Raw genomic sequence first — 26950 nt, forward strand, 5'->3', positions numbered from 1 at the left:
CAACCCACAAATGCCAAAGACAACTTAGAAGGTCAGTAGGAAAAGTCTGTGACCTCTGTGAGAGAGAAGCTTGGTCCCAGCCCCAGTCTTGGCTGCAGCAGCGGCTTCCAGAGCTTCTGGCCCCCACCTGAGGGGAAATTAAGTGGCTGATCAGAGAGGGATTGCAAAGATTTCTTTTCTGGTGCTGAGGCAGGATTCTCTTGCTTTGCCTATGCTTGGATCTGTGTCACAGTTCTGGGTGGTGGTCTTGGGGTGAGGAGGAGCACTGGAATGGTGGAGCTTGTAATGGCAGTGTAGAGAGAATCCTCCTCACAGTTGCAAGGCAGAAAAGGGTGCTTGTGGTCACTCATAGACCACAGCACAGGCCAGGAATGGAGTAAACAACTCACCCTTGATCATAACACCCTGGAAGAACTGAAAATGTACAGGTCCCTAGAAGTATCTCTGAAAAAGAGCTGCACAAACCCCCCAAAGCTTGGGACAGTACATTCTCCACACTGGAAGCAGACCCCTACCTTAACAAAGTGTTTTAAACTCAAGTAATTAGCTGGGATCATGAATAAACTTTGCAAAAAAAAAAGTCAGACCATAGAATCTTTCTTTGGTGACAAAGGAAATCAAAACATACAACCAGAAGAAGACAACAAAGTCAAAGCTCTTACATCCCAGGCCTCCAAGAAAAGTATGAATTGGTCCCAGGACATGGAAGAGCTCAAAAAGGATTTTGAGAAGCAAGTAAGAGAAGTAGAGGAAAAACTGGGAAGAGAAATGAGAGTGATACAAGAAAATCATGAAAAACAAGTCAACAGCTTGCTAAAGGAGACCCCCACAAAAAAATACTGAAGAAAATAACAGCTTTAAAAAAACCTATAAATGGTCAGACCTATGATCTACCCAGCACGCTATTCAGTCTTTACTAATGGTACCACTCAGGCCAGGTTCCAACTTCCAGAATGATTAATATTAGCCCTAAGGCTACTTTTGATTGCCTCCTGTAAGTCTGAGAAATACAGGGCAGCTGTGTCTTGCCCATAGCCTTAGAGGGCACTTCCTTAGGTGTGAGGTAAAGGAGAACTGTTTTGTTTCACATAAAATGTAATGTCCAACAAGGATGTGTAAGAGTTAAGCTCCAAAGATGATCTCTACATTTTAGAGTGCAAATAAAATAGCATTTAAAGGGCTTTGCAAACTCAAAATCACTATATAAATGCTAGCTATTGTTATTATAAAATATGACATACCAAATCTCTCATTATCAACAAATTATAGATCTTTTCATCAAATGACTTGTCTAAAACTGTCTTTTTAAAGCTACAGACAGTTTCTGGCTCAAAAATGGGCTATCCTGCAAAAGTCTGGATGTTGAATTGCTTACTACTTAAAAAACACTTTCTTATAGAATCAATGTTATAAATGGTGGCTATTTTCCAGACCACCCCACAAATGCCTTTTAAAATTCATAATGATTAAAAACAGTATTGATTGTAGTCCTAATGATAAATGCAGAGAAACATGAAGAGACTTACATGAAGTAAGTAGATCCAGGAAAATAATATAAAGGACTGCAGGGACAGAAACAGAAAAAATCACCAAGATAAAATGCTTGAAATTGAATACTGTCAAATTGTAAAGAACAAGTTTGATCTCAAAGAAGAGATAAGAAAAAAACTCTTCCCACAAGTCCTTGCAAAGGGGTGTGTGTGTGTGTGTGTGTGTGTGTGTGTGTTTGTTGCAGGGCAGTAGAGGCATGGAGGGAAAGGGGGTGCTCCATGGCTGTGGAACACTATATATAATGTCAGGTTTAAAAAAAATAATTTGATGGATTGGTTTTTTGCTGAATATTCCTTTTTCTCCTTCCTCTCATTTTTTTTCTTTAAAAAAAACCATTTGTTATAAGGGATGACTCTCTACTAGGAGGGGCAGCAGAGGGAGAGAGATACAAGGGGAAATCTAGAAGATGTAAAAACAAAAAAAAAATCAGTAAAAATCAATTTCTCAAATAGCAGTCCCAAGTACAGAATTCTGCTATAATACTTGAGTCTTTAACCCTTGCAACCCTAAGCCTCTGCAAGTCCTGGGGAGTGGACTAGGAACAGAAGCTCTGAGGTGCTGGCTAGCCACATGGAATGGTCTACCAAGGAGAAGACAGAGGGGGCTGTGCAGGGGTTAGGGTTGCCCCACAGCAAAGGCAAGAGGAAAACTGGGTCAACCCCAGCAGATGGCTCAGGAAGTAGGAGGCTCCAACAGATGGCATAAGTCAAGCAGAAAGCAGCAAGGGTGTAGTGGCCATCAACATGGATAAGCTGTTCCCAAGTCAAGAGTTCATGAGGCGGAGAGAGCTAGGTGCACAGTGGACAGAGCACTGTCCCTGGAGTCAGGAGGACCTGAGTTCAAATCTGGTCTCAGACCAGATACTTGACACTTACTAGCTGTGTGACTCCAGGAAAGTCACTTAATCCCAATTGCCTTGCTAAAAGAGAGAGAGAGAGAGAAAATTCATGAGGCTGGCTTTCATTTAAAAAAAAACACCTCAGTTTCTTCTTTCAATAGAAACTTTAATGAAACAATCTGTCCATGAGAAAAACTGGTCTTCACCTCAAGAAGAAAACATTCATGAGGCGGGTGGTGTGTATATTTGTGTTCTCAATTTTAAAAACCATTTTGTCAAGGTTTGTTTGATATAGTCCTTCACAAAACCGTATTCTCTTTGTGAGAAGAACTGGTCTCAGAACCATACTGAGGAATTGTTGCTTGTGAGGCAGGTACCACAAACTTTGCCTGATGCAAGTGGCATGAAGGATACTTTAAACTGAAGGAACAGAAAAAGAGAGACGTTGGGAAGAAGGATGCTCACCGCAGCCCACCATCTGGTAACTACATATTTCATTTAATTATTCTTTCTAAATTATAATCTGCTCTTTCTATACTGCCAAAGAATATAAGGACCATCAACCCCCTCTATATTCAGAGTCCTGGGGGTACAGCCCCTATGACCCTGCTCTAGTTCTAGCATCCAGGCTTTCAATTCAGAAAGAAAGTGTTCCCAAGCCTGTATTTTTTGCTTTCAGCCTATGCATATCTCTGGATAACAGTTATCTTAGGTTTCCAAAGGTTACTATGTAAAGTAGTGACCCAAATTTACCTTTTTCCTATTTCATGATGAACCTCCCTGCCCACAAGACCATAATGCTATTATATAAAAACAATTTAAATAAAATTTGTATGGATCGCTTCTGTTCTTCTATCACCTAATTTTCCTAATACATCCCTTCCCTTATGTCATCCAGGGAGCCATCCCTTACAACAAAAAAGAAAAAAGCCAAGAACAATACCCTTCAGTGTCCATGGGGTTTTCAGGAGCTAACTAATTCCTCCGGAAACCGGTAAGTGCTTCATGTTAGCACTTCCCAGACTGAATGAGGCAGCCTTTAAATGACAGAAAATTTCAAAAAAAATCATCCCTGGTACCTATCCCCACTCTTAGGAAATTATTCCAAAAGGAAAAACATTTTAAAATTTTCTTTAAAGAAAATTATGTTTCAGTTTCTCTCTTTGATACAAAACTTTACAAGACTATAATCCCTCCCTGAGAATTGGTCTTTACACTCAGAAAGAAAGAAAAAAGCACAGTAGGTTGAATTCTGAGCTAAGAAAAAGCCCCAGAAATATATTAAGTGTTTAAAAGCATACCATCCGGAGATAGGAACTCAAACATTCCTTAGCTCAGATGGAGATAAAATATTGAATTAGCCTGCAACCTGACCTAAAAGACTTCCAGAGTTTGCAGAAGGAGTGAGCTTCCTTGTCACGCCTCTCATGATCCTGCCAAACCATGGGAACACTGATTGGCAGTGGAGACACAGATGGAAAGTTAAGATTATCAGCATGTTGTTTTTTTTTTTTTGCTGAGCTTTCCAGTCTACAGATTAGAGAATACAGGAAAATGGAACACACAAATCCAAAGCCTATTCATCTTCTTCCAAAGGCGGTGAGTAGAAGGAAGAAGTTCAGTTCACCCATGTAGGTGGCCAGAGATGATGGCAGGAACAAAGAGTTCTTCATCTCTCTGCCCCTCACCGCCACCTCTGCCCTTAGATCTCACAGATCGCTGTGCCTTTCTTATGTACTTCTGTTGCTGGCGTTCAGTCATTTTTTAGTCATGTCTGACTCTTCGTGACTCCATTTAGGGTTTTCTTGGCAGACACGCTAAAGTAGGTTGCCTTTCTGTTCTCACTTTGCAGATGAGGACACTGAGGTAAACAGAGTTAAGTGACTTGCCCAGGGTCACATAGTTACCATGTGTCTGAGGCTGGATTTGAACTCAGGTCTTCCAAGTAAAAACTGACACCTTGAGAGACAAGGTGACTTGCTCAAGGTCACATGGTCAAGAGATGGAAGAGCTAGGAATTAGAACCCAAGGTCTTCTGTTTCTGAATCCATTGTTCTCTCTGACTCGAGGCAACCAGGGAAGAAATATTTTTCTAGCTACAATGTTTCATTTTCAACTGGGTGTCAACTTTTTACAGAATGAAAATAAATTATTCTTATTAAGAATGTGTGAAGGGGGAGGCAGAGAACAACCTTAAAGTTTTCCCAAATGGGATTTTGATGTGAAGCCACTTTGGAAACTTCGTTAAAACTGTTGGTGTTCTTTATCATCTGTCTTGCGAGGTGTGAGTTCCCCAACCACAGCAAGTCAGCAAAGTGTGAAAACAAAGTTTTATGAGGAAGGAGCTCACTTGTGATTTCTAGCTACAGTACTGTAATTTGATATTTTTTTTCCACTTCTGCCCATCCCTGCAATTGACAAATATCCCTGAAGTCATGTCCATCAGCTGGATTTTTCAAATTCCTGTGCATCCTTTCTTAAATCATGTCTATGCTTCTTGACAGTGGAGTGTCAAAAGAATCAACAATAGATTTAAAAATGGAAACATTTCAAGACGATTTCCTGTTTAGACCCCATGTCCTTCCCTCCCTATGCCGGGAGAATCACAGCTCCTTGCCATTATGTGCATGAAAGAGCCATGAGACTTAGACCCATTTCTCCCCCTGACCCATTTATATTAATCCGGGAATAGCTGGGACAGAATTGCTGCAATTCAACAAGCCTTTACTAAGCACCTACTATGTGCTGAGCTCTCTGCTAGGCAGTGGGAGCGCAGAGACAAAAACAACAGAAGATAGTTTGACTTCTAATAAGAGAAAAGAAGTAATGTGACCACCTCAACTGAACATATACCCCTTCTTTGAGGGCATGCCAGAGGACAGCATCTGAGAGGGCAGATGTGAGCCCCTCATGCCCAGTGCCTCTAATCACCCACTTTCCTGTGAATGCTATGTAATCTCTTTATGTGGATAAAAGATTTTGCCAAGACCACTAAAAATCTCATATATACTTTTCATATGAATCAAGATTTGAATTCAGGTCTTCCTGATTCTAAATCCAGAACTTTATGGGCTTCTCCCCCTGGCTGCCTCCCACAGAAGCAGGGGCATTGAACTGAAAGCCTTTTCAGATTCCCAACACACCCCCTGCCAACATCATTAGTGTTTTCTCTATCTTAAAATTATATTGTGTACACTTGTCTATATGAAGGGCTGAGTGAATAGAAGAGACTTGGAGCTAGGAAGAACTGGATTCCAGTTCCATCTCTGACACACACATACTACCTAGGCAGGTAAGTCATTTAAACTCTCACCACTCTAGGCAGCTATCTCAGATAATAAATTGCCAATGAGTTGCCAATCATTATCAGCAGAGTCCACACTGAGAATTCCCAACCCCAATGAAATGAAGCAATAGCAAGAGTAGAAAGTGAGCTGATTGGCATCCAAGGTGTGGCATCATGGGAAGAATACTGGGATTGAAGCCAGAGGACCTCTGTCTTACTATCAACCTATATAATCTTGGACAAATCATGTTGATCTGTTAAGGCTTTGCTTTATAAGCTGTACAATGAAAAGGGTGGGACTAGATGGGATTCCTACCAGTTCTAAATCCTCTGAGTGGTTTAGAGTTCTATGTTAACCCTCTGAGTAGGTTAGTTAGGTTTACCAAGGGTTACATAGTTAGGAAGCAGCAGAGCTAAATTAGATTTGAACACAGGGCTTTTGTCTCCCTAGCCAGTGTTTATCCACCTACACTCTGGTTCAAACCTATCAACTCTGACTTTTAATGTCCACGGGCTGAATCGAAGCTGAAACACTACTGAATAAACAACTGAGAATGTTCGAGAGCACTCAAACCTTTAGGGTAAAGTTCCCACTACAAAAATCACTACATGCCACAAAGTCTACAAATATAAATGCAGACCTTCACCAAGTCCTGACCTTAGAATCTGCAAAGACAAGTACAATTCATCAGAAACAGACCTGGCCAAAGCTCTACTGGTATCAATTCAAGTGGGCAAAGGAAACCATGGCTCACTCTTCTTTCAGTTTCTCTCCCAGGCACAAAGTGAATGAATTCATAGAACAAAGGGTGTAAGACACAAGATGAATTTTCAATTATCTGGGAGTAAGCCACTGTTTTGTGGATTATCTGTGGATTATCTGTCGGATGCCTACTACAGCCTAGTTAATTCCTCTGCCCCCCCCCCCCACCAAAGGGATGAGGCAGGAGAAGGAATGGTCACAGATCAGTCATAAAATGAGTCTTGCATCAAATCACTTGAGTATGTGGGAATTCAGTGTGCGTCCAAGTATAGACATGATAATAAATATTATTATACATTATTATGGTATCAACAACACATTATTATGACAAAAGTAATACAATAATTCCTTGCATCCCAGGCTAGGACAACGGAATGTCCTTTAGCAAAGGAGAAATCTTCCCCCTCTCCAATCTGACCACATTCCAAAGCCCCATATAAATGTATTTGGGATTACGTTATTTCAAACTTTTCCTGCAGCTTTGGTGCAGAGAACCAAGGACTAACCCATTCCTGTAGAGACACTGAATTATTAAAAACACATTATGCTAACTGTGTGGATGGCAGACTCCTATTGAGTCGCTCAAAGTGATAGCATGATAAACAAATCACGGTTTGTCCAGCTTTAGCTGTTTATCTCTCTGTTCTGGGGACATGATATTTTTTGACTCTGGTAAGTTCTTATTCGTATAATAAGGAAGACATGTTGCAATGGATTCTTGTTGAATTCATTTCTGGGACAGCAACGGCATCATGTACCATCTGCTTAATTCATTTGGCCTTTTGTGTCCTACCTTGTACTATCATCTATATTATGTACATATTAGATGCAGGCTCTAAATCATTATTTCATTCATTCATTCAACAAATTCAACTCAACAAAATACTGAATAAGCACCTGGTATGGAGCTAAGTGTTGGCCATATGAATACAAAAACAAGAGAGACCTTGACCTCAGGAAGCTTACCTTCACACAAAGTTGCACACAATTTAGTATGGCACAAGGTAGGGAGTGATAGGGACAAAGCAAAGATACACAGTACTCTAAAACAATTTAAGGAAGGAGAGAATACTTTCAGCTTTACACTAGTTGATGGGGGGAGATTAAAGGATAAATAAGGCATAGTCCCTTCCCTCAAGGCACATAAATGGAATAAAGGTTCTAAAGGCATGGGCTATGCCCAATCATCATGTCTAGAGAAGTTATATTCCTATGCATACTAAGTGTTCTACTCAAGTAAGCATTCGGTGGACTACAATTTCAATGGAGTTGGGAAATCTCTATATCCAATGGAAGTGGGCATCTTTTCTGAATCTTAAGAGTCTCAGAGAATTGTCCGCAGGGCTGAAAGGTGAAGAAACTTGCTCTGGGACACCTAGCCAGTAGATGACAAAGACATGACTTGAATCTGGATCTTGCTGGCTTCGAGTTTAGCCCATGCTTTCCACTCTGCCAGTTGGGTGCTAAAGAGATGATCATATCAACAAGCCATGTTATCACAGTATTCTATTGCATTTATTTCTAGCAGATCCCAACTCAGCCTTGGTCTTTCATACGTTAAAGCCAGAGAAAGTCAATATGGATTTTAAAACCAAATCATGCTGACGTTCTCCTCCTCCTTTCCTGGAATACATACCTCAAACCACTGCCCGTGGGACTGCATTTTGAGAATGACACAGGGGTCTGGCTTTGAAAGGGCATCTCTGTCAGAAATCCCCTTGCACGCTACCCGCAGCTCAACTTTGGTCAGGCAGGGACTGCTAAAGATTCCCAGTGTATTGGCGGCTGATTCATATATGTTGCTCATCTTCTTCATTCTGTTTCATGAGACAGAGAGAGAGAAAGAGAGAAATGTCAGTCTGAGCAAGCTTTATCAGAGGAAGAAGAAATATTCTTAGATACTCTTCAATCAATTGATTTGTTTAACAGGCAGCTTCAAATGCTGGCAATATTTGTTATGTCACTTTCCACCCCAATGGTGCAGTCCCAGTGGGGAAAAAGGAAGAAAGAAAGAAAAGAAAAAGAAAAAGTGAAAGAGTTCTGGCTCAGAATACAACTACCATCTGATTTGCATACATTTGCATATTAAACTCTAGAGTCTAACAAAATAAAATTAATTAGTGCAGTAGACTGCAAACTGTAATCTGGTTCCATATTAAGGCTGGAATGCATAAGAAACATTACCAATTTTCAAGTTCCAGTTGCTCCACTTTCTAGCCCTATGACCCTGGGCATGTCATGAAACATCTTTCAGCCTGTTTCCTTAACTTTAAAATGGTTACAATAACATTTGAAATGCCTCCTTTGAGGACTGATAGGAGGACCCAGTGAGGCAACGTATCTAATGTGCATGGGAACAATGCTGATGATGAGAAATAGCATTTTTATAGCACTTAAAAGTTTGCAAAGCACTTTACCAGTATCTCATTTTATCCTCACGATGTCCCTAAAAGGTAAGTCCTATTACCATCTCCATTTTATAGATGAGGAAACTGAGGTAGACAAAGGGTAAGTTACTTGAACCTAGGCACATAGGAAGTCAGTATCTGAGGCCAAGTTTGAACTCAGGTCTTTGACTGAAATTTCCTTCTCTATTCACCCCATCACCTAAAGGTAAAGCACAGTGTAAATGGAAGCCATTGTCCCTGCCATTATTCTTTTTCCACAATCTCTCACATCTGTCCCTTTCCCTTTGGCCTCACATGGCTAGTCCCTGATGCAGGCCATCATGACCTCTCACCTGGATGATTTCCACTGGTTTTCCTGCCTCGGGTTGTCTCCACTCTCCTTACAGTTGCTAAACTGAGACTCCTAAAGGCCCAGGTTTTGCCACGTCACTCCAAGGCTCAAGAAGCTTCAGGGGCTCCCAACTGCCTGAAATCTAAGACACTAACTCCTCTATTTGGTTTTCTTTCTCAATATGGCTCTGATCTATCCTTTCCAAACTGTTGTTTGGGACAGCTAGGTGGCTCAATGGATAGAGTACCAGCCCTGGAGTCAGGAGGACCTGAGTTCAAATCTGGCCTCAGACATTTGACACTTACTAGCTGTGTGACCCTGGACAAGTCACTCAAATCCAACTTCCTCAAAAAAAAAAATTCCACCCAGTGTTCCAGTGCATCTGGTCTTCTTGTCATCTACCGTACCTGACATTCCATCTCCTGCCTATATGCTTTGGCATTGATATAGAGATGTTCCCCAAGCCTGGAATGCCTTCCCTCTTCATCTTTGTCTTTTGGAACCATTAGCTCTCTTCAAGACCAGTTTAATTGCCATGGGAGCCTTTCCTGATTGCCCCTCCCTCTTCATACTAATTTTATGTCTATTTGTAATTTTTTTTTATCTTGTATACATTATTTCTTCCAGTTGAATGTAAGTTCCTTGAGGGTAGGAATTGTTTAGTTTTCATCATTATATCAATGACACATGGGGTGAAAGAGCAGGTATTGAAGCCAAGAGGTCCTGTGTTCAAGTCTCAGGATCAGATACAACATTAGACTATGTGAGGGAGACATGGGAGAAGATCAGTCAGAAACTACAGGTAAGAATTGAGATGAAGATCATCTGTTGTTGTTTTCGTTGTTGATGAGTCATTTCAGTTGTGTGCAGCTCCTTGGGACTCCACTGGGATTTTCTTGGCAAAGATACTGGAGTGGTTTACCATTTCCTTCTCCTGCTTGTTTTACAGATGAAGAAATGGAGGCAAACAGGGTTAAATGACTTGCCCAGGGTCACACGGCTAGTAAGTGTCTGAGGCTGGATTGGAACTCAGGTCTTCCTAACTCCAAGGCCTGGTGCACTATCCATTGTGCCACCAGGCTGTCACCTCCTTTCTATGAGAAGCCCTCTAAATAACGAATCGATTAATGCATGGATGGCTAGGTGACCCTGGACAAGTGACTCTCAGTTTTCTAGAGAACTTTCTAAGATCATATGTTGAAAAGGTGGCACTGGTCTGCATGGGCAGAAGGAGTTTCCTCACCCAAGATGCCCCTCCATCCAGGCAATCACAGGCTCGGTTCCTATGGCTTTGCCTTCACAGCTCAGGGCATCCAGCAGGCACTCAGGGAGGGCTCGTTGATTAGAAAAGAGCAATCCTCCTCGTTCCAGTCAATTACAGCCCATCCCAGCCTGAGCCAACAGTAGCAGACAGGAGCTGACTACTTAATGCGCAGGAGCCCGAGCACAGCCTCCTCTCTGTCTGTCTTGCCTGGAAGTGGTGCCTCAGGCCTCTGGCTCCAACGTGGTCCCATTCAAGCTCCCCATTAAGCCATCACCATGGCAGCTGTCAGAGAGCCGGCTGTCCAGGGAGAGATTTCCTGTCTCAGCCCTCTAAGCTCATTATCTAGATTCTGGAGAACCTTTGGGGTCACTTCTCCCTGACCATGACTCAGAGCCTGGAAGGGGAAAGATAAGGCTGCAGACTGTATGAGGGGACATGAGAGCATCTCAGCCTGAACTTGCAAATAAGTGCCTGAGATCAAGATGGTCAGGTCCCCTCCTTTTCACTGGAAGCCCTCTGGTCAACAACTCAATTAAGTGACATTGTAAACTTTGTAAAGTCACTTACATAATCCCATTTGCACTTCACAACAACCCCAAGAAGACAACAATGCAGGCATTATTATCCCCATTTTACAGAGAAAGTAACAGAAATTCTGAAAATTCAAGTGACCTGCCTATCATACATCATTCATAATAAATGTTAGAGGGTGGGATTGAGGGCCAAATTGATCTGATTCTAGACCCACCTTTTATTCTCTACCCCTCATGGCTCCAATTCTCAAAGGCTAGAGGACCAGAGACAGTCTATAAGACAGAAGAGGCCTCAGAAGTCATGTGGTTCATCCCCCTACCTCTGAGTAAGACAGTCTGGACATAAAGGGGAGTAACTCCACAGACTCTCATGGACCATGGTTTCAGTTCACAGCTAAAAAGTTCTAGCTTAGGAGTCCAAAGACCTGAATTCAAATGTAGCCTCTGTCACTTGTTGTGTGACTTTGGGCAAGGGAAGTGCAGGGAATAAGCATTTATCAAGCACTTACTTTGTGCCAGGTACTGCACATCTCATTCAGTTCCAACAACAATCCTACAGGGCAGGTGTTATTATTATCATCCTCATTTTACATATGAGGAAACTGAGGCAAACAGAAGTGACTTGTCCCAGGTCACACAGCTAGTAAGTGCTGACTCCAGGCCCAGCGCTTGTCTTTAGCAAGTCCCTAAAGCTTTGTGGGCCTCAGTATCCTTATATGTAAAATGAGGGGGTTAGACTTAATGACCTGTAAGGTCTCTCTCTGCTCTGAGTCTACGCCCCTATGACTCTACGAGCCCATCCTACAATTCAGCATGGGAACAGCAGACTAAGCGCAAGATGTTGAGTCAAGAGACCCAGGTTCAAATCCCGGCTCTTGTCCTTACCACTCATGTAGCCATGGGATGAGAAAAAAAAGGGAATAGAGTTATGTGCACCATGTGCCCGATAGGAAAGCACTTTACAAATGTGCAAGTTTGTGTGCCAGGCCTGGAATCAGGAAAATCCAAGTTCAGATCCTGCCTCAGGCACTTTCTAGCTGGGTTACCCTAGACAACTCCCATAATCGCTGTCTGCCTCAGTTTCCTCAAATGTAAAATGGGGACCATGATAATACTTTTATTGCAGAGTTGTAGTGAGGATCAAATTAGATAATGCAAAGTAAACACTCTGCAAACCTTAAGTTGCTCTCTACTTGCTAGTTAATTACCCAGAATTGTCGCTGCATAAACTAATTACAAGTAAACACCTAGAGTAAACTCAGGCGTGAGGCTGCCGAGCTTATGTGCATTTTTAAAGGGCAGAGTATACTGACAATTCAAGGCAAAGGCTTATCCTTTTGCCAAGTGGATCTCTCTACCACACTGAACAATAATAGAAACAATAACATAAACAAAATATAAAAATATAGATCATAGAACTAGATGGGACCCCAGAGACCATCTGATCCAACCCCCTCATTGCGTCGAGGAAACCAAAGCCCAAAAAGATTAGGTGAGTTACCCAAGGTCACAAAGGTAGTGAGTGCCCATGGCAGGATTTGAACTCGGGTCTTCTGACTCCTCCAAGTCCAGAGGTAGTGTTCTTTCCCCTGTACCACATTGTCCAAATGGGACTTGCTGTCATAGTGCCTTAGTCATTTCAAACTTCGAGAGACCTTAGAGCTCACCCTCATTTTACAGATGTGAAAACTACAGCCCCGAAGCCCAGGGCCCCATCCCCTCCTTCCTTTTAGGCCAATCTTTCTACTATGTCACAGTCCTTTTCTGAAAAATTACCAGGCTGTATACCATTGAAGCATTTTCTATTATCCAACCTTGTTACCATCACAAGTGTGACCCACCCATCACTGTTCTGTCTAGTATCTTAAAGGCGTGAGTCGGCATGTTTGACAAGACAAAGAACGTGGGGACAGAGAGCTTACTCATTGTTACAATCAAATATAACTTACAACAAGTCCACCAGACTCATTTCCTACGTTTCAGGATTATTGTGCTACAAGCTCATGAAATGAAAGTAGTAAATAATTCACAGAAATGACTGTCATTAGCATTACTATTATCAGCATCAATGTCAACAGGATTTCATATCATGCAGTTTCCTTCTCGTCACACACACAGACATTAATCCTGTGCCCACTCCCTCCCCACCCTTTCAAACCTGAGGCTGCCCTTTGCTGTCTCCCGACCCACCTGAAGGACACACACAGAGCCTGCACAGCACGATAAAAAAAAAAAATCTCTGCATTTGGAGGCAAAAGACCTGGGTTCCAATCCCTGTTGTCCCAATTCTTTCACTTTGGACAAATCATTGAACTTCCTCTTGGCTTAGATTGCCTCGTCTGCAAAGTGAGGGTGTTAGAACAGCCTGGAAGGACTCTGAGCTCTCTCTCCCTTAAGGAGCACGCCCAGGTTATTGACTGTTCCTGCTCCATCCTACTGACTAGAAGGATAGAGTACAGAGTATTTTGGGTATTGGAGGCTCTAGAGGGCAGAAACTCTGGGCCGGAAGACTGTGGATGCACAACCCCATGGAACAAAAATACAATCCTCACACTAGGGGCCTAAGTGACAAGATAAAGAGCAGGAGTTTAGAGGAGAGGAATGGCATAGGGCATCTGATGGTCTCGGAGAAAAGAGAACAGAAGAGAAAAGAGAGTGAGAAGGAAGGAGCAAGCCATTGGGGGAGACATCAGTTCAGGCAGTTCTGGTCTAAGGTTTTAGGGTAACTGTGCTTTTTGTCTGAACTTCTCTCGATGTATCTGTCCACCACCTCTACCCCTCCCCCAACAATCAGTCCCCCAAATCCCTGAGGTTGCTGAAGAACCAGATGACCAAAAAATACCTCCTCTTCTCAGGAAGTAGCCCGTATTCTCTTGGTTTTTAGAAAATAGTGCTGGCAACACAGTGTCCTGAACCAGAGCTAGACCAGGACTCCAGCATCATCTCCAGAGAGAATGAAGAGGTGGAATGGACCTCAAAAAGAAGAGATTTCTGCTTTTCGGGTTGGCTCCTTCCTTCCTTCTTCCTCCATTTCTTCTCCTTCTTCTCCTTCTCCTTCTCCTTCTTCTCTCTCTCTCTCCCTGCTCCCCCCCCCAATCCACATACTTTCTCCATCACCAGAGTCACCTCACTCTGGGAATTCCTCCACATCTCCACCTCATCTCCTATCCTTTCTCTGAGATTTGAAGTAATTAGTAAACAGAATATTGGACTTAATGAGAAAACCTGGGTTCTAATTTCATCTCAGACACTCACTAGCTGTATGACCAAATGCAGCCTTGGACCTCTGTCAGCCTCAGTTACTTTATCTCTAAAATGGAGGTGATGATCTCTGTAGCACTTAGCCCACAAAGTTGCTGTGAGAATCAAACGAAATAATAGGGTTAAATTGCTTGTTAAATCTTAAAGCATACTGTTAGTGCTATATTATTATTTCTAACATGTATTGTCTATATAATTCATATGATATTAGGCCTGTTATCCTTTTATCATTATTATGAATATCTTATCCCCTCCCCAACTAGATCACAACCTCTTTAAAGAGACCAACCATGATTTCAGAGGACTAATGAGGAAAAGAGCTGCCCACCTTCTAAGACAGAGGCAATGGACTCAGGATTCCAATACGATACACATTTAGGGGCATGGACAATCAGGGGGTTTGTTTTACTTGACCACGCACATTTGTGGGGTTTTTTTAAGTAATTAATTTTGATTTATCAACAATCACTTCCATATGCTTTTGAGTTTAAAATTTTTCTCCCCCTTCCTCCCCACCACCCTCCCCAAGATGGCACACTATCTGATATAGGCTATACATATACATTCCTATTAAACATATTTTCATGTTAGTGATGTTGTAAGTAAGAATTGAACCAATAGCAGGAACCACCAGAAAGAGAAAACAAAACTCAACAGAAGGAAAAAAATAGCAAATAGTATGCTTCGATCTTCATTCAAATTCCATAGTTCTTTCTTTGGATGTGGATAGCATTTTCCATCACAAGGCCTTTGGAGATGTCTTAGATCCTTGTGTTGCTGGGAAGGGTTAAGTTTATCAATATTAGTCATTGCACAACATGGCTGTTATTGTGTACAACACTCTCCTGGTTCTGCTCCCTTCACTCAGCATCAGTCCATACAAGTCTTTCCAGGTTCTTCTGAAGTCAGCCTGCTCATCATTTCTTATAGCACAATAGTATTCCGTTACATTCATATACCACAACTTGTTCAGCCATTCCCCAACCGATTTGACCATGCATATTTGTTAATCATGGTTTCATTTCTATTTCAGTAAAGAAGGGAAGGGAGAGAAAACAGATGCCTTTTAACAATATGTACCTCATTGTATCCCTTGTATCCCTAGCCCAACTAATGTTTTATTTTTGTCATTGTAATTATATCCCCGTACCTGATGTGATACTTTGTATATAGTAGGCACATAAGTTAATTGAATTTTGGAGGATAATGTTGATGACAATGACGACAGTGATGGTGGTGGTGGTGGCAGCAGCACCCGCCCATCCCAGCATCCTACCTTACCTTTGCCTCTGCTGTGATTGGGTGCTAAAAGAGAAGGCTGAGCCCACCAAACACATACTTGGCCAATTTCATAATCTTAATTAGAGTACTCAGTGTATATAAGCTAATAAAACTGTGCCTGGAAAAATGTAAAGTCATCCCTGGTCACGTATTCATGTATCTGTGTTGTAGCTTAAAGGGATCCTGTATGTCTATATGACCTCTGGGTCTTTACACTCATCTGATTTCAATCTGGCTGCAAGTCACAAATTAAAAGTGGCTCTCCCTATAAAAGTAGCCATGCAGATGGGTGAACTGCCACTTTCCTCCACTCAAGAGAACAGAAATAAATAGGTAATTTCACACCCCGTTAACAGGCAGGATTAACATGATCAGATTATCCATACATTTTCCAGGGGCCTCTTTAAATCCTTCTCAGTGCCTTTCACACAATAGCCAGATTTTGAGGAGACTAATTTGGAGAGAGCATTGTTTTGGTAAAAGCTGACATTTCGCCGATTTTAGAAGCAAATTAAACCTGTCCTTTGCCAAAGATAATTTAAGTAATAAAAAAGAGCTATTTCAGCATATACACTCTTTCTTTATTTCTCTAATAGGACAAAGTGATCCTGAAGCTTAATTAGTTTCTGTATGAATTGAAAACAACTCCAGGAAGGGAAGGGAAGCAAGCTTAGCTCCTGAGGAACCAACTAAGCAGAACTTGCTTTGAAACTCCATCAAAAAACGAGTGCATAAATCTCTACTTTTTGTATCATCGTTCCAACTTACTAAATTTTGGTCCCATTTCTGCAGGCAGATGGGGAACAGGAAATATCTTCAGCATGACAAGGGAAGATACTGCCAAGGACAAGCCAAGATGCGATTCTGGGCTGACACATCATGGAACAGAATCTACCATACCAATAGTTCCTAGTAGACCTCACGGGGGAGTCTCAGTATGGGTAGTCCCTCCACTGATACAGATAACTGTTCATGCACATATAGACAACTTGTCTAATATTTAGTTGCTAAGTCTTAGAGGGTTGTCTGAGGTGCAGAGAAGTTAAATGACTCACCTAGTGTTACACAGTGAATAAATGTCAGAGGACAGATCTGAACTCAGAAGCTTCCTGATTTCAAACCCAGCACTCTATTTATAATCACCATTCCTATCAGTTATTATTGATCCTGAAGACTGATTGTCCTGTCTTCCTTAATGGATTCCTCCCTTCTTTCCCAGTCTAGACAAATAGCAGTTAGACATTCACAAGCCAAATTCAGACCTGGGATATGAGGAGAGTGAATATTAGATTGAACTCATCAAAAGTCAAGGTATGTCCTCCTGGAAGAGTTTAGATTGATTACTCCCGCTAAAAACAGGGAGACCATACTTAGAGATACATTCTCTGGTGACATCAATGATTAGAGGATTGTAGGAGATTGTGGGATCATAAATTTCAAACTACAAGGGACCAAACTTCATTTTATACATGGAGACACTAATACCCACATAGGTTGTGACTTGCCCAGGGTCACACAGGTAATAGTAATAATAGCTAGTCTGGTTAAGTAAAACAAATTTTTGCACTGGCCTCATCCCAAAATGATAATAACTGGCATTTATATAGCACTTTAAGGTTTAGAAAATGCTTTGTTAATATTATTTGATCCTCACAACAACCCTGGGAGATATTATTGTCCCCATTTTACAGATAAGGAAACTGAGGCAGAAGTTAAGTGACTTGTCCAGGGTCACACAGCTGTGTTTAGGGCCAGATTTGAACTTTCATCTTCCTGATTTCATGTCCAATGCTCTACCCACTGGACCTCCTAGTAAGCTGAACCAGCTGGGATTTGTCCTCAAGTCTTCTAACTACAAATCCCATTACTTTCCATTGCACCATAGCCATTCAAGACAGAACTGCAGAATTTCAGAGTTGGAAGGAACCTCAGTGACCATCTAGGCCAATGAGGACCTGAAAAAAATAGTCCCCTCTACAATGTATCTGACAAGTGGTCGTCCAGGTTTCCTTGAGGACCTCCAATAACATGGAGCCCATTGCTGAGCTTGTTCTATAGTGGGAGAGCATGGATCGGTAGGAAGGAGTCCTAACCTGATTCTTTACAACTGCTTCCCTCTTGTCTATCTGAGAGCCCTTCAAATACTAGAAGACAACCACCATGTTCCCCTTGTCTAGGCTAAACATCCCCATTTCCTTCTGCCAGTCCTTACACAGGATGAACTAGAAGCCTTTCGTGACATGGTAGCCCTCGATCATACAACAGAAGTACCTGGAGACATTCTAAAGAGCATCTGTACGTTGATTAAAATGTTAGTCTAGCAATGCCTGGGTCTGTTTTTGCAGGGCCTCAGCATATCTACAGTTATCCCAACCTCAAAATTCACAAAGAAAAACTAACTTGATTTCACTTAAAAGGAAAAATATTCAGCACTGAGAGGGCTTATTTTTTGGTTTGTTTGATTGCTTTTGGAGATTGGATCTCACCTAGGCTGAAAGTACAGTAGCTACTCACAACCTGACCCCCTTATTGACAGGCATGGAAGCTCTGACGCACTCTGTTTCTGACCTGGGCAGATTCATCTCTTCTCAGGCAGCCCTTCTCCTGAGGTCTCCCCTTACTGGTGTGAGGATACCAGAGCCACTTTAGCTCCACTGTACCCCAGAACTTCCCAGCCTCTCCCTGCCTGGGAGCCAAGATTACAGAGATGCACCATTACCAGCAATACCAGTGTATTCAGCACTTTTTTAGGAGGAAGTCAAGAAAAGGCACAAAATCAGGCCAGAAAGACTGTGCCTCCCAGCATGCAGCTAACCTCTACAGTGACAGGCTTCAAGAATGGTTAACTTGTCAAAAAGGGAGGGAATGAAAGAACCTGAGATAACCAACCAGATCAATCAACCAATGGGCTTTAATTAACAGTTACTATGGACTGGGTGCTGTCCCTTTTGTTGTTGTTCATGACCCTATTTGAGGCTTTCTTGACAAAGATATTGGAGTGTTTGCCATTTCCTTCTCCTCCTCATTTTACAGATGAGGAAATGGAGGCAAACAGGGTTAAGTGACTTACTCAAGGTCACTTAGCTAGTAAGTGTCTGAGGCCAGTTTAGAACTTGGAAAGATGAGTCTTCCTGACTCTGGGCCTGGCACTCTATCCACTGTGCCCCTAGCTGCCTAGCCTATAAGCACAGGCATTAGAGAGAAGGAAGGAAGGATATGGATATAAGTCGAGGAGAAAAATCTCTGCAGTCTGGAGCAGCTGGTACAACCAAAAGCCAGTAGGTTTGATCATTTCCTCCTGCAACCACCATTTTGAGGACAGTCTAAGGCAGCCATGTTCCGTCCCTCAGATCTCTTCTGCCTCCAAATCCCACACTCTTTTCACTCTACCAAGGTGATTCACTTGTACTCATCCTCAATTCCTCACTCTCAACCACTCCACATATACAATCAGTTGCCAAATCAGAAGGTAATTTTAAATCAGCAAAATGTCTGAAATTTAAAATAGTTTGAGATATGCACTTTGACAACTATTCAACACATCTGGCAGCCAGTCTTGTCTCTTGAACATAGAAAATGTTTAATGAATGCTTTATGAGCAGATAAGTGAGCAGGAGGTGATGTCTGGGCTTTGGAATGAGAACTGGATTTAGAGTCAGAAGACTTGGGTTCAAATCCTGTCAGTGATTCTTACTACCTATGTGATCTTGGGCCAGTCGCTTAGACTTCTTTGTCCTCAGTTTTTTCCCCTGTAAAATGAGGGGTTTTGACTAGATGACCTTTCAGCTTCTAAATCTATGAACCAATGGACAACATTTATTTGTATGCAATGTTCTGAAGTCCTTAAAGGTAATTTATTTTTTAAATAGGTTTAAAATACCCCATCCAACTTTGTTTATGCTGTTAATTTGCTTAGCAAACTCTTTCTTCCTAGGGCATACAAAGGTAAATTTCATCCCTATTCAACAATGCCTAAATCCTGGAATCTATACTAATGAGACATTGCTATAGTTTAATCCAAAACATCTTTATTAGATGCCTCCTGTGTGCAAAGTACTGTATCAGGAACTGGGTCTCCAATAATGAAACAATAACCCAACACTGCATTGAAGAGTTCATAATCCAACTCCATTTAAGGAACAGATATTGGGGGGGAGGGGCAGGTAGAAGCTATCCATTGTTTACATAGAGGATGGCATGAGTAAGGTAAAGGAAATAGGACGACAAAGGACAAGATGAAAATGGGCAAGAGGCCACAGAACATAAAGGGGAACAGACTGGGATGAGATTTGAAGAGTAAGTCAGAGCCTGACAGACCTTTTCAAAAGCCTACTTCCCTCTCTCCCCATTTCTCAGAGAAGATAAGTTCACCTTTAAAACTAGTTCTGTAGCCACAGTCTGAATCCAAGCTCTGAAGTCCTGGTCGAGACCTTGGTTTTCCATCCTCGATGGCTCCTAGCTCTTGGAACTTGGTGGAGCTTAGACTTGTGAACACTGGCAGTCCCCAACAAAAATCTGAGAGCCGGAAGGGACCTTAGAATCCATCTAATCAAATTCCCTCATTTTACAGTTGAGGAAACTGAGGCACAGGGAAGTTAAGTGACTTGCTCAAGGTCACACAGGTTGAAAGAATCAGAAGTAGAATTTGAACACAGTTCCTTTCAGAAGCGCATTCAGCTCTTCCTTCTCCCACACCATATAACCAATTAGTCGCCAACTTTCATACATTCTGTCTAGAGCATCACTAGAACCTATCCCTTCCTCGCTCATTCTTTACCACATTGCCCAGATAATCTTACTGTCACATTGATGTAATCATGTGATTCCTCTAATCAAAAACCTACAGGGCCTCCTTGTTGCCTTCTCAAGAAACACTCAGCTTCTCACTTATCATGATCTTAAAGGCTTTCAACAATCAGACAACATCCATTCATTCTAGCTACATCTCCCAGAACTCCCCCTTCACACATTTAGTGTTCCCAGCAGACTGAACTGGCCTCCACCTCCTGTTCTCATCCCATCTGTCTATCTTTGCTCCCACTGTTCCGGTGCTGCCTTTTCCATGAGTTCTTCCTAGATCTTCCCTAGCTGAAAGTAAGCTCTCTGCCTTCTCCAATTTCTCATTTCGTTCTTCCTGGACCTCTCCTTTGTACTTTTTACAGTTTAACAATATCACCATGATTTATGTAAATATTTTATCCTCCCTCACTTAGACTTTTAGTTCCTTGAAGACAGGAACAATCTTGTCATCCTTATATTCTCAGTTTCCAGCTCAATCCTTTGCATACAGCGACTACTTAATAATAAGTCCTAGCTAAACTTAGGACACAATGGCTGGACACGTTTTTGCCATTATTTCACTCCCTACTCCCCCACAGTCTTTTAAGATAATTCTCTTAATTGCCCCAGAAATATTCAACAAATATTCCTTCAACACTTATTAAGCACCTACTATGAGCAAGGCTCCATTCTATGTACTAGGAATAGAAAACAGAAAAAGCATACACACAGAGTCTTTACTCTCAAGAGGTTTAAAATCTACTGGCATATATATTACATTCATATATGCACCCAAGATAGACTGGAGGAAGGCAAAGGAGAAAAAACAAAATGTTTCTAAAAATTGAGGACAAACAGATCACCTTTAGCTAGAGGATAGACAGAACCTGGGTGGGGCTTTTAAGGAAGAGAAGGATTTCAAGAGATGTGGGGGAAATACATTTTAGGCATTGGAGCAAGGCTAGAAATACAAATAAATATATGGAGGTCAGAGAATGTAGGTCACGATTAAGGAACATCTAATAGTCTGGTTTGACTAGAATAAAAAATGTATAAGGAGGAAGGAGGATAATATAAGCCTGGCAAGTTAGGTTAGAACCAGATTATGGAGTTTGTATTTGATTCTATAGTCAATAGGGAATCATCATTCTTAAATAATAACATCACCAGATCTCTACATTAGAAATATTAATTTGAAATACGTATGAAGGATGAGTTTGAAGGAGGAAATACTGAAAACACAGAGATCAGAGAGAAAGTTATTGCAGTGATTCAGGAGCGAGAATGAGGGCCCAAAACTAGGAGACCAGCAGTGAGAATAGTGAGAAAGGGATGGATGAATATAAGGTACAAACAACAGAAATGTGGCAAATGATTAGATGTATGGGTCAAGAAAAAAGGAAGAGGGGGAAACTAGGTGCTGCAGTGGATAGAGCACCGGCCCTAGATTCAGGAGGACCTGAGTTCAAATCTGGCCTCAGACACATAACATTTACTAGCCATGTGAACCTGGGCAAGTCACTTAACCCCATTGCCTAGCCAAAACAAAAAACAAAAAAGGAAGAGTCAAAGAGAATTCCAAGGTTTTGAGCTGTGGTGGCTGGGAGGATGATGCTGCTATAAACAGAAATATACATCTTCTGGAGCTTTCTATTTGTTATAATGGAAGGCTCTAAACCATCCATGCTGGGAAAAGAAGAATTACTTAGAAAATATGCGAAAGAAAATGGTATTCAAGAGATTTCCAGACCCCCATCTTTCGATTTTAATCTAATTAGGTAATGAAAGAGATACAAAGTTTAGGTAAAACAGGTACCCTGCCCTCAAGGATATTCCAGTCTAGCAGGAAAACAGGACACAAAGACATACAACTCTAACACTCATTATCATCTGATTAATACATCAGGAGGTACAAATGAAAATGCTGCGGGAGGTCTGAGAGGGAAGTCATTACCAGCAGTAGAGTGGGGAAGACTGAAGAGAGGAAGAGGGCATGCGTCAGGTATAGGGAATGTCATGAAAAAGGCATCGAGATGGGAAAGCCTAAGGCAGAGATACATCCAGTCTGACTGAAGCTTAGAGTGCACTGGGGGGGATGGGAGACAGGGCAGCACGAGATCAGATGACCATGAATACCAACCAAAGCAGTTCGGACTTTGCTAGGCAGGGAATAGTGAGCCACTGTGGATGTCTGAGTAAAGGGTTAAGTCTATTCATCATAAGAAAATTAGTCAAGCAGTGGTACAAAGGACAGTTTGAGAAGAGAGATGGTAGCTATGGAAAGACCTGGTCACACTATTGATAACCTCCCCCTGGATCTGTGATTTCAGTGGTGTAGAAGACGCCAGGTGAGGAAATTTTCTTCCAATGAGCACCTTCTCCGAAGCTCACAGTCTGAGAAACTTGTCAAAGGTGCTGAGTAGTTAAGTGACTTACCGAGGGTCACACAACAATTATATGTCAGGTGGGACTTGAAGGTGGATTTTCTTCACTCCAAGGCAAATTATCTGTCTACAATAGCACACTGCCTCTCATTTACAGCCTAAGTGGAGAGTTATGAGAGTCTGTACTAAGGTGGCAACAGTAGGAACACAGAAAGGAAGGATGTGAGAGATAATATAGAGGGGGAATCGATAGGACTTGGTAAATGGATATGAGAAGTGACAAAAGAGTGGAGAAACAATATTTTCTGGAAGTTTAGGCCATGGAAGAATGAATGAATGGCAGTGCCGCTGACAGAGTGAAGTGAGGAATACATTTTACGGGTAAAGATATTCTCAATTTGGACCGCGTTGAGTTTGAGACGCCAGTTGAACATTAAATGGGGATGTACTATGAGCAGCAGGAGATGGAGCGTCTGGAGCTCACGACTGGATATATAGAACAGGGAGTTCTCTACACGTAAGTGGTAGCTGAATCTGTGGGAATGCATTAGCTCAGAGACAGAGAGGAAAAAAAAAGAAAGCCATGCTCTTCTAACTAATCAGGAAATCCAATGAGCATCCCCCACTTAAGAGGGAAACCATGATTTCTCTAGAAAGCAGTCATCATGTTCATTACATAACATTCATATTAATTTTACAACCCTCAAATGCCACCCTTTGTTAGAAGACCAGTTGGGTGGTTAAATTTAACAGGATAATTTTAAAGTCTGACGGAAGATTTAAAAATAAAATTCAACCAAAATATCAAAGGAGGCAGTTATAACAATCACCATCTCTCTGAGCAGCCTCCTTCCCCTTTCAGCCCACCCCTTCTCTGCACACAACTGTGCTAGGGTTCCTGAATGGAAGAGCTCAAGCTAAAATGATGTTTTATTATTTTTCCACCAAAATAATTTCTCCCAGTTTCGCAAGCAACTAAATTTATCAAGTAGAAAGATCAAATCCCAGCCTGCCATTGTTCTCCTATTTCCCTTTGTTGATATAATCACTGGTTTCAGGACCTCCATGGATGTCATGTTACCAGGAAACCGGGGGTTTGCAAAATTGATTTCGAGCCTCTGTTCTAGGACGTGTGGCTAAATTTTTGAACAAGTAAAATTATTTTTACACTCACCAGGAAAAAATAGAGGCTGTGTATGAAGCAGAGGGTCCATTTGCCTGACACAGTCTGATCACACAACCAAGTTAAAGGATCCTCTGGGGTTCAGAACAAGATCATAGCAGTTTCTCACTTTATTTTTTTTACCATTCTCCAGCTTTATTGACAGAAGGCAACATGCGGAATGTAGGGAAGGAAGAGAGGGGGTGGCACGTGGGTGCACGGAACAGACAGACACAATAGAAATAGAAACAGCTCTCAGGGACCCCAAGAGCAACCTGTCTTCCCAAGTTCATTTTTTTTTCTCTTGAGTCAGAAACTGAATGAGAGGGCTTAGGAGCCTCCAAATTGGATCCATCCAGTTTGTTATTTTACTTTGCCACACTGAAATCAAACTCGGGAAGAGAAGTTTCTTATTATTCCTAAAAGAGAAGAAAAGTACTCTGGAACTGCACTGTAATGATATTCAGGAAACAGCTTAATTTGGTATAAATGAAGGTTTTTTTTGAACCGCATTTGATGGAATTAAGTAGGTAAAGTCCCCACAGGGACTCTTCAAAGAAACATTTTATAACAAGACTTACACAATATGAACCTGAAGCCATAACAAAAGAGAAAATATGTGTATAAATATGTGAAGAAGAGACAGAGAGACAGGGAGACAGATGGAGACGAGGGAGGGAACAGGGAAGGAGAGAGGGAAGGAGAGAAAAAGGAGGAGAGACAAAGACAGCATATGTATGTGTATGTGTGTTTATATACATGTATGTCTTATATAATGCATGCATGTATATCTATGCATATTTACATACGTGGAGAGAGAGAGATAATCATATAGATACAGTGTTTATTGAGAATATTAATGTCTTTCCCTTTGCCAGCTGTCCCAGGTTAGCCAGCCCCTCCTTAAAGGCTTCCTGCGTATATGTGTATTGGGCTATCCCTCATAGATCTGGCTCTGCGGAAGTAGACACGTGCTCTGGTTCAGCATTCTGAGATGACACAGAGATTCCTTACTAGTCCCTGTGACTGAGGGACTGTATCATAGATGTTTGGCAAATAAGCTAGGAATTGTCCACACACACACACAGTCACACTCACACTCAATCAATAAGTATATTAAAATCCTACTATGTTGTAGGCACTGTGCTAAGCCCTGGAAAATCTCTGCCCTCAAGGAGCTTCCATTCTATCAGGAGAAACAGCATGCACATAAATAAGTAAATGCAAATAATTGCAAGGTAAATTGGGAGGGAGGGGCACTAGCAGACTGGGGAAGGGGAGATCAGGGAAGGTAGAAATCACTTGAACAGTACTTTGAAGGTGAATGGGATTCTAAGAGGTGGAGGTGAATGGGCAGCCCATTCTAGGCATGAGGGATGGCCAGTGCAAAGACACAAAGACGTGGAAGGGGCTGGTTTGGCTAAAGCATAGAATGTGGGGAGGAGACTCATACAAAATAAGGCTAGAGAGCCAGGTTGTGAAGGACTTTCAAAGTCAAACAGGGGAGTCTGGTTTTGGTTCTAGAATGAATAAGGAGCCCTGCAGTTTATCGAGTAGGGGAGTGATGTAGTCAGACCTGCACTTCAAGAAACTTGCTTTGGTAGCTGAGTAGAGATTGGATTGGATCAGAGAGGAAGGAGACACGGAGATCAAAAATATTTGGAGGCAACTGCAGTAATCTAGGCAAAAGGTAATAAAGACCCAGACTGGGATCATGGCTCTATGAGTAAGAGATGGGGATAGATGTGGCTACTTTCCTTTTAGCTTATCCTTGGGTACTACTGTGGAACCGTGTCATAAGTAAAATGCTCTTGTCAACAGCCCCTGTTGAGGTTTCACCTACTAAATCCCATCAAATGGAGTCCTAGAAAAATGATACCAACATAAATTCCAAATTCTCTTTGTAGTATTGGAGCATATCTCTCTTCAGCAATAAGGATTCGACTGAATGGCATTCATTTAGACAATTATAATGTACCTACGAAGAACAGCACGACGTACAGAGTGGGAGGGGACCACAGGAAGCACCTCTGATTCCATCGGCAAAGAGGAACTCCTAATGGGAGTGGGCAGCCACTCCTCTGTGGAACATTTATGGGAATGAGGCAGCCAGTGATCTCAAGGCAGCTCATTTCACTTCTGGATGGTTCAGTTCACAAGTCTTACCTGAATTCAAACCCAAAATCTGTCTCTGCACAACTTTCCTCCCCACTCATAGTCTTGTCCCCTGTGGTCAAGCAGAAGTGTAATCCTCTTTACAGATGCCAATACTTTAAATACTTAAAGACAGCGCTCATATCAATTCAACTCAATTCAATAGATATTTTAAAGCGCCTAATATGTGCCTTGTGCTACAAGCTTGGGATACACAAAATCAGCCTGTCGACAAACATTTACTTAGGGCTTACTATAGGCAAACACTGTACTAAATGTTGGGAATCACACACACACACACACACACAGAGCCATCCCTGTCCTCAGTCAGTCAACAAGCAACTACTATGTGCCTGGCACTGTGCTAAGCACTGAGGATAGAAAGGCAAAAACAGCCCCTGCTCTCAGGGAGCTCACAGTCTAATGGGGGAGACAAGAAATGAAAGCACTTTGTACAAACAAGATACAGACAGGATAACTGGATCTAATCTCAGCAGGAAGGCACTAAGATTGAGGAAGACAGACTACTCTTTTTTGCAGAAGGTAGGACTTTCGCTGAGGCTTGAGGGAAGGCAAAAGGTGGGGATGAAGAAGAAGGGCAGTCCAGGCATAGGAGACAGCTGGAAAAAACGCTTGGAGTGAAGAGATGGAATGTTGCACTGGAGGGAGAGACAGCTAAGAGGCTGGTGTTGCTGAATTAAAGAATACATTGAGGGTAGGGAGAATATAGCATAAGAAGACTGGAAAAGCAGGAAAGGACCAGATTACGAAGGACTTCTGTCATAAGGTTTACATTCCAATAGGGAAAACAATATGAAAATGACTATGTATGTACGTGATACACACAGAACAAAGACAGAAATATACCACTAGGAGGATGTTACACGTACACAGAAAAATATAACACAAGTTGGCGATGAAGGGGGCCAAGGAGCCATCAAAATATTCTAAGGAA

General features: G+C 41.9%; 1 protein-coding gene across 2 annotated transcripts in view; it reads right to left on the reverse strand.

The window, feature by feature from the left end:
• Positions 1 to 26950, reverse strand: part of CPNE4 (copine 4) — a 493746-nt gene that overhangs the window by 293805 nt on the left and 172991 nt on the right. For both annotated transcript variants that reach the window (XM_078151566.1, XM_020987268.2), the window contains one exon: positions 8075 to 8255. In XM_078151566.1, the coding sequence (XP_078007692.1) occupies positions 8075 to 8254 (180 nt within the window). In that variant the 5' untranslated portion in view covers position 8255. The remainder of the gene's footprint in view (positions 1 to 8074; positions 8256 to 26950) is intronic.

The sequence above is a fragment of the Phascolarctos cinereus genome, unplaced genomic scaffold, assembly GCF_003287225.1.
Source record: "Phascolarctos cinereus isolate Bilbo 61053 unplaced genomic scaffold, phaCin_HiC Scaffold_1;HRSCAF=81, whole genome shotgun sequence".
NCBI lineage: Eukaryota > Metazoa > Chordata > Mammalia > Diprotodontia > Phascolarctidae > Phascolarctos > Phascolarctos cinereus.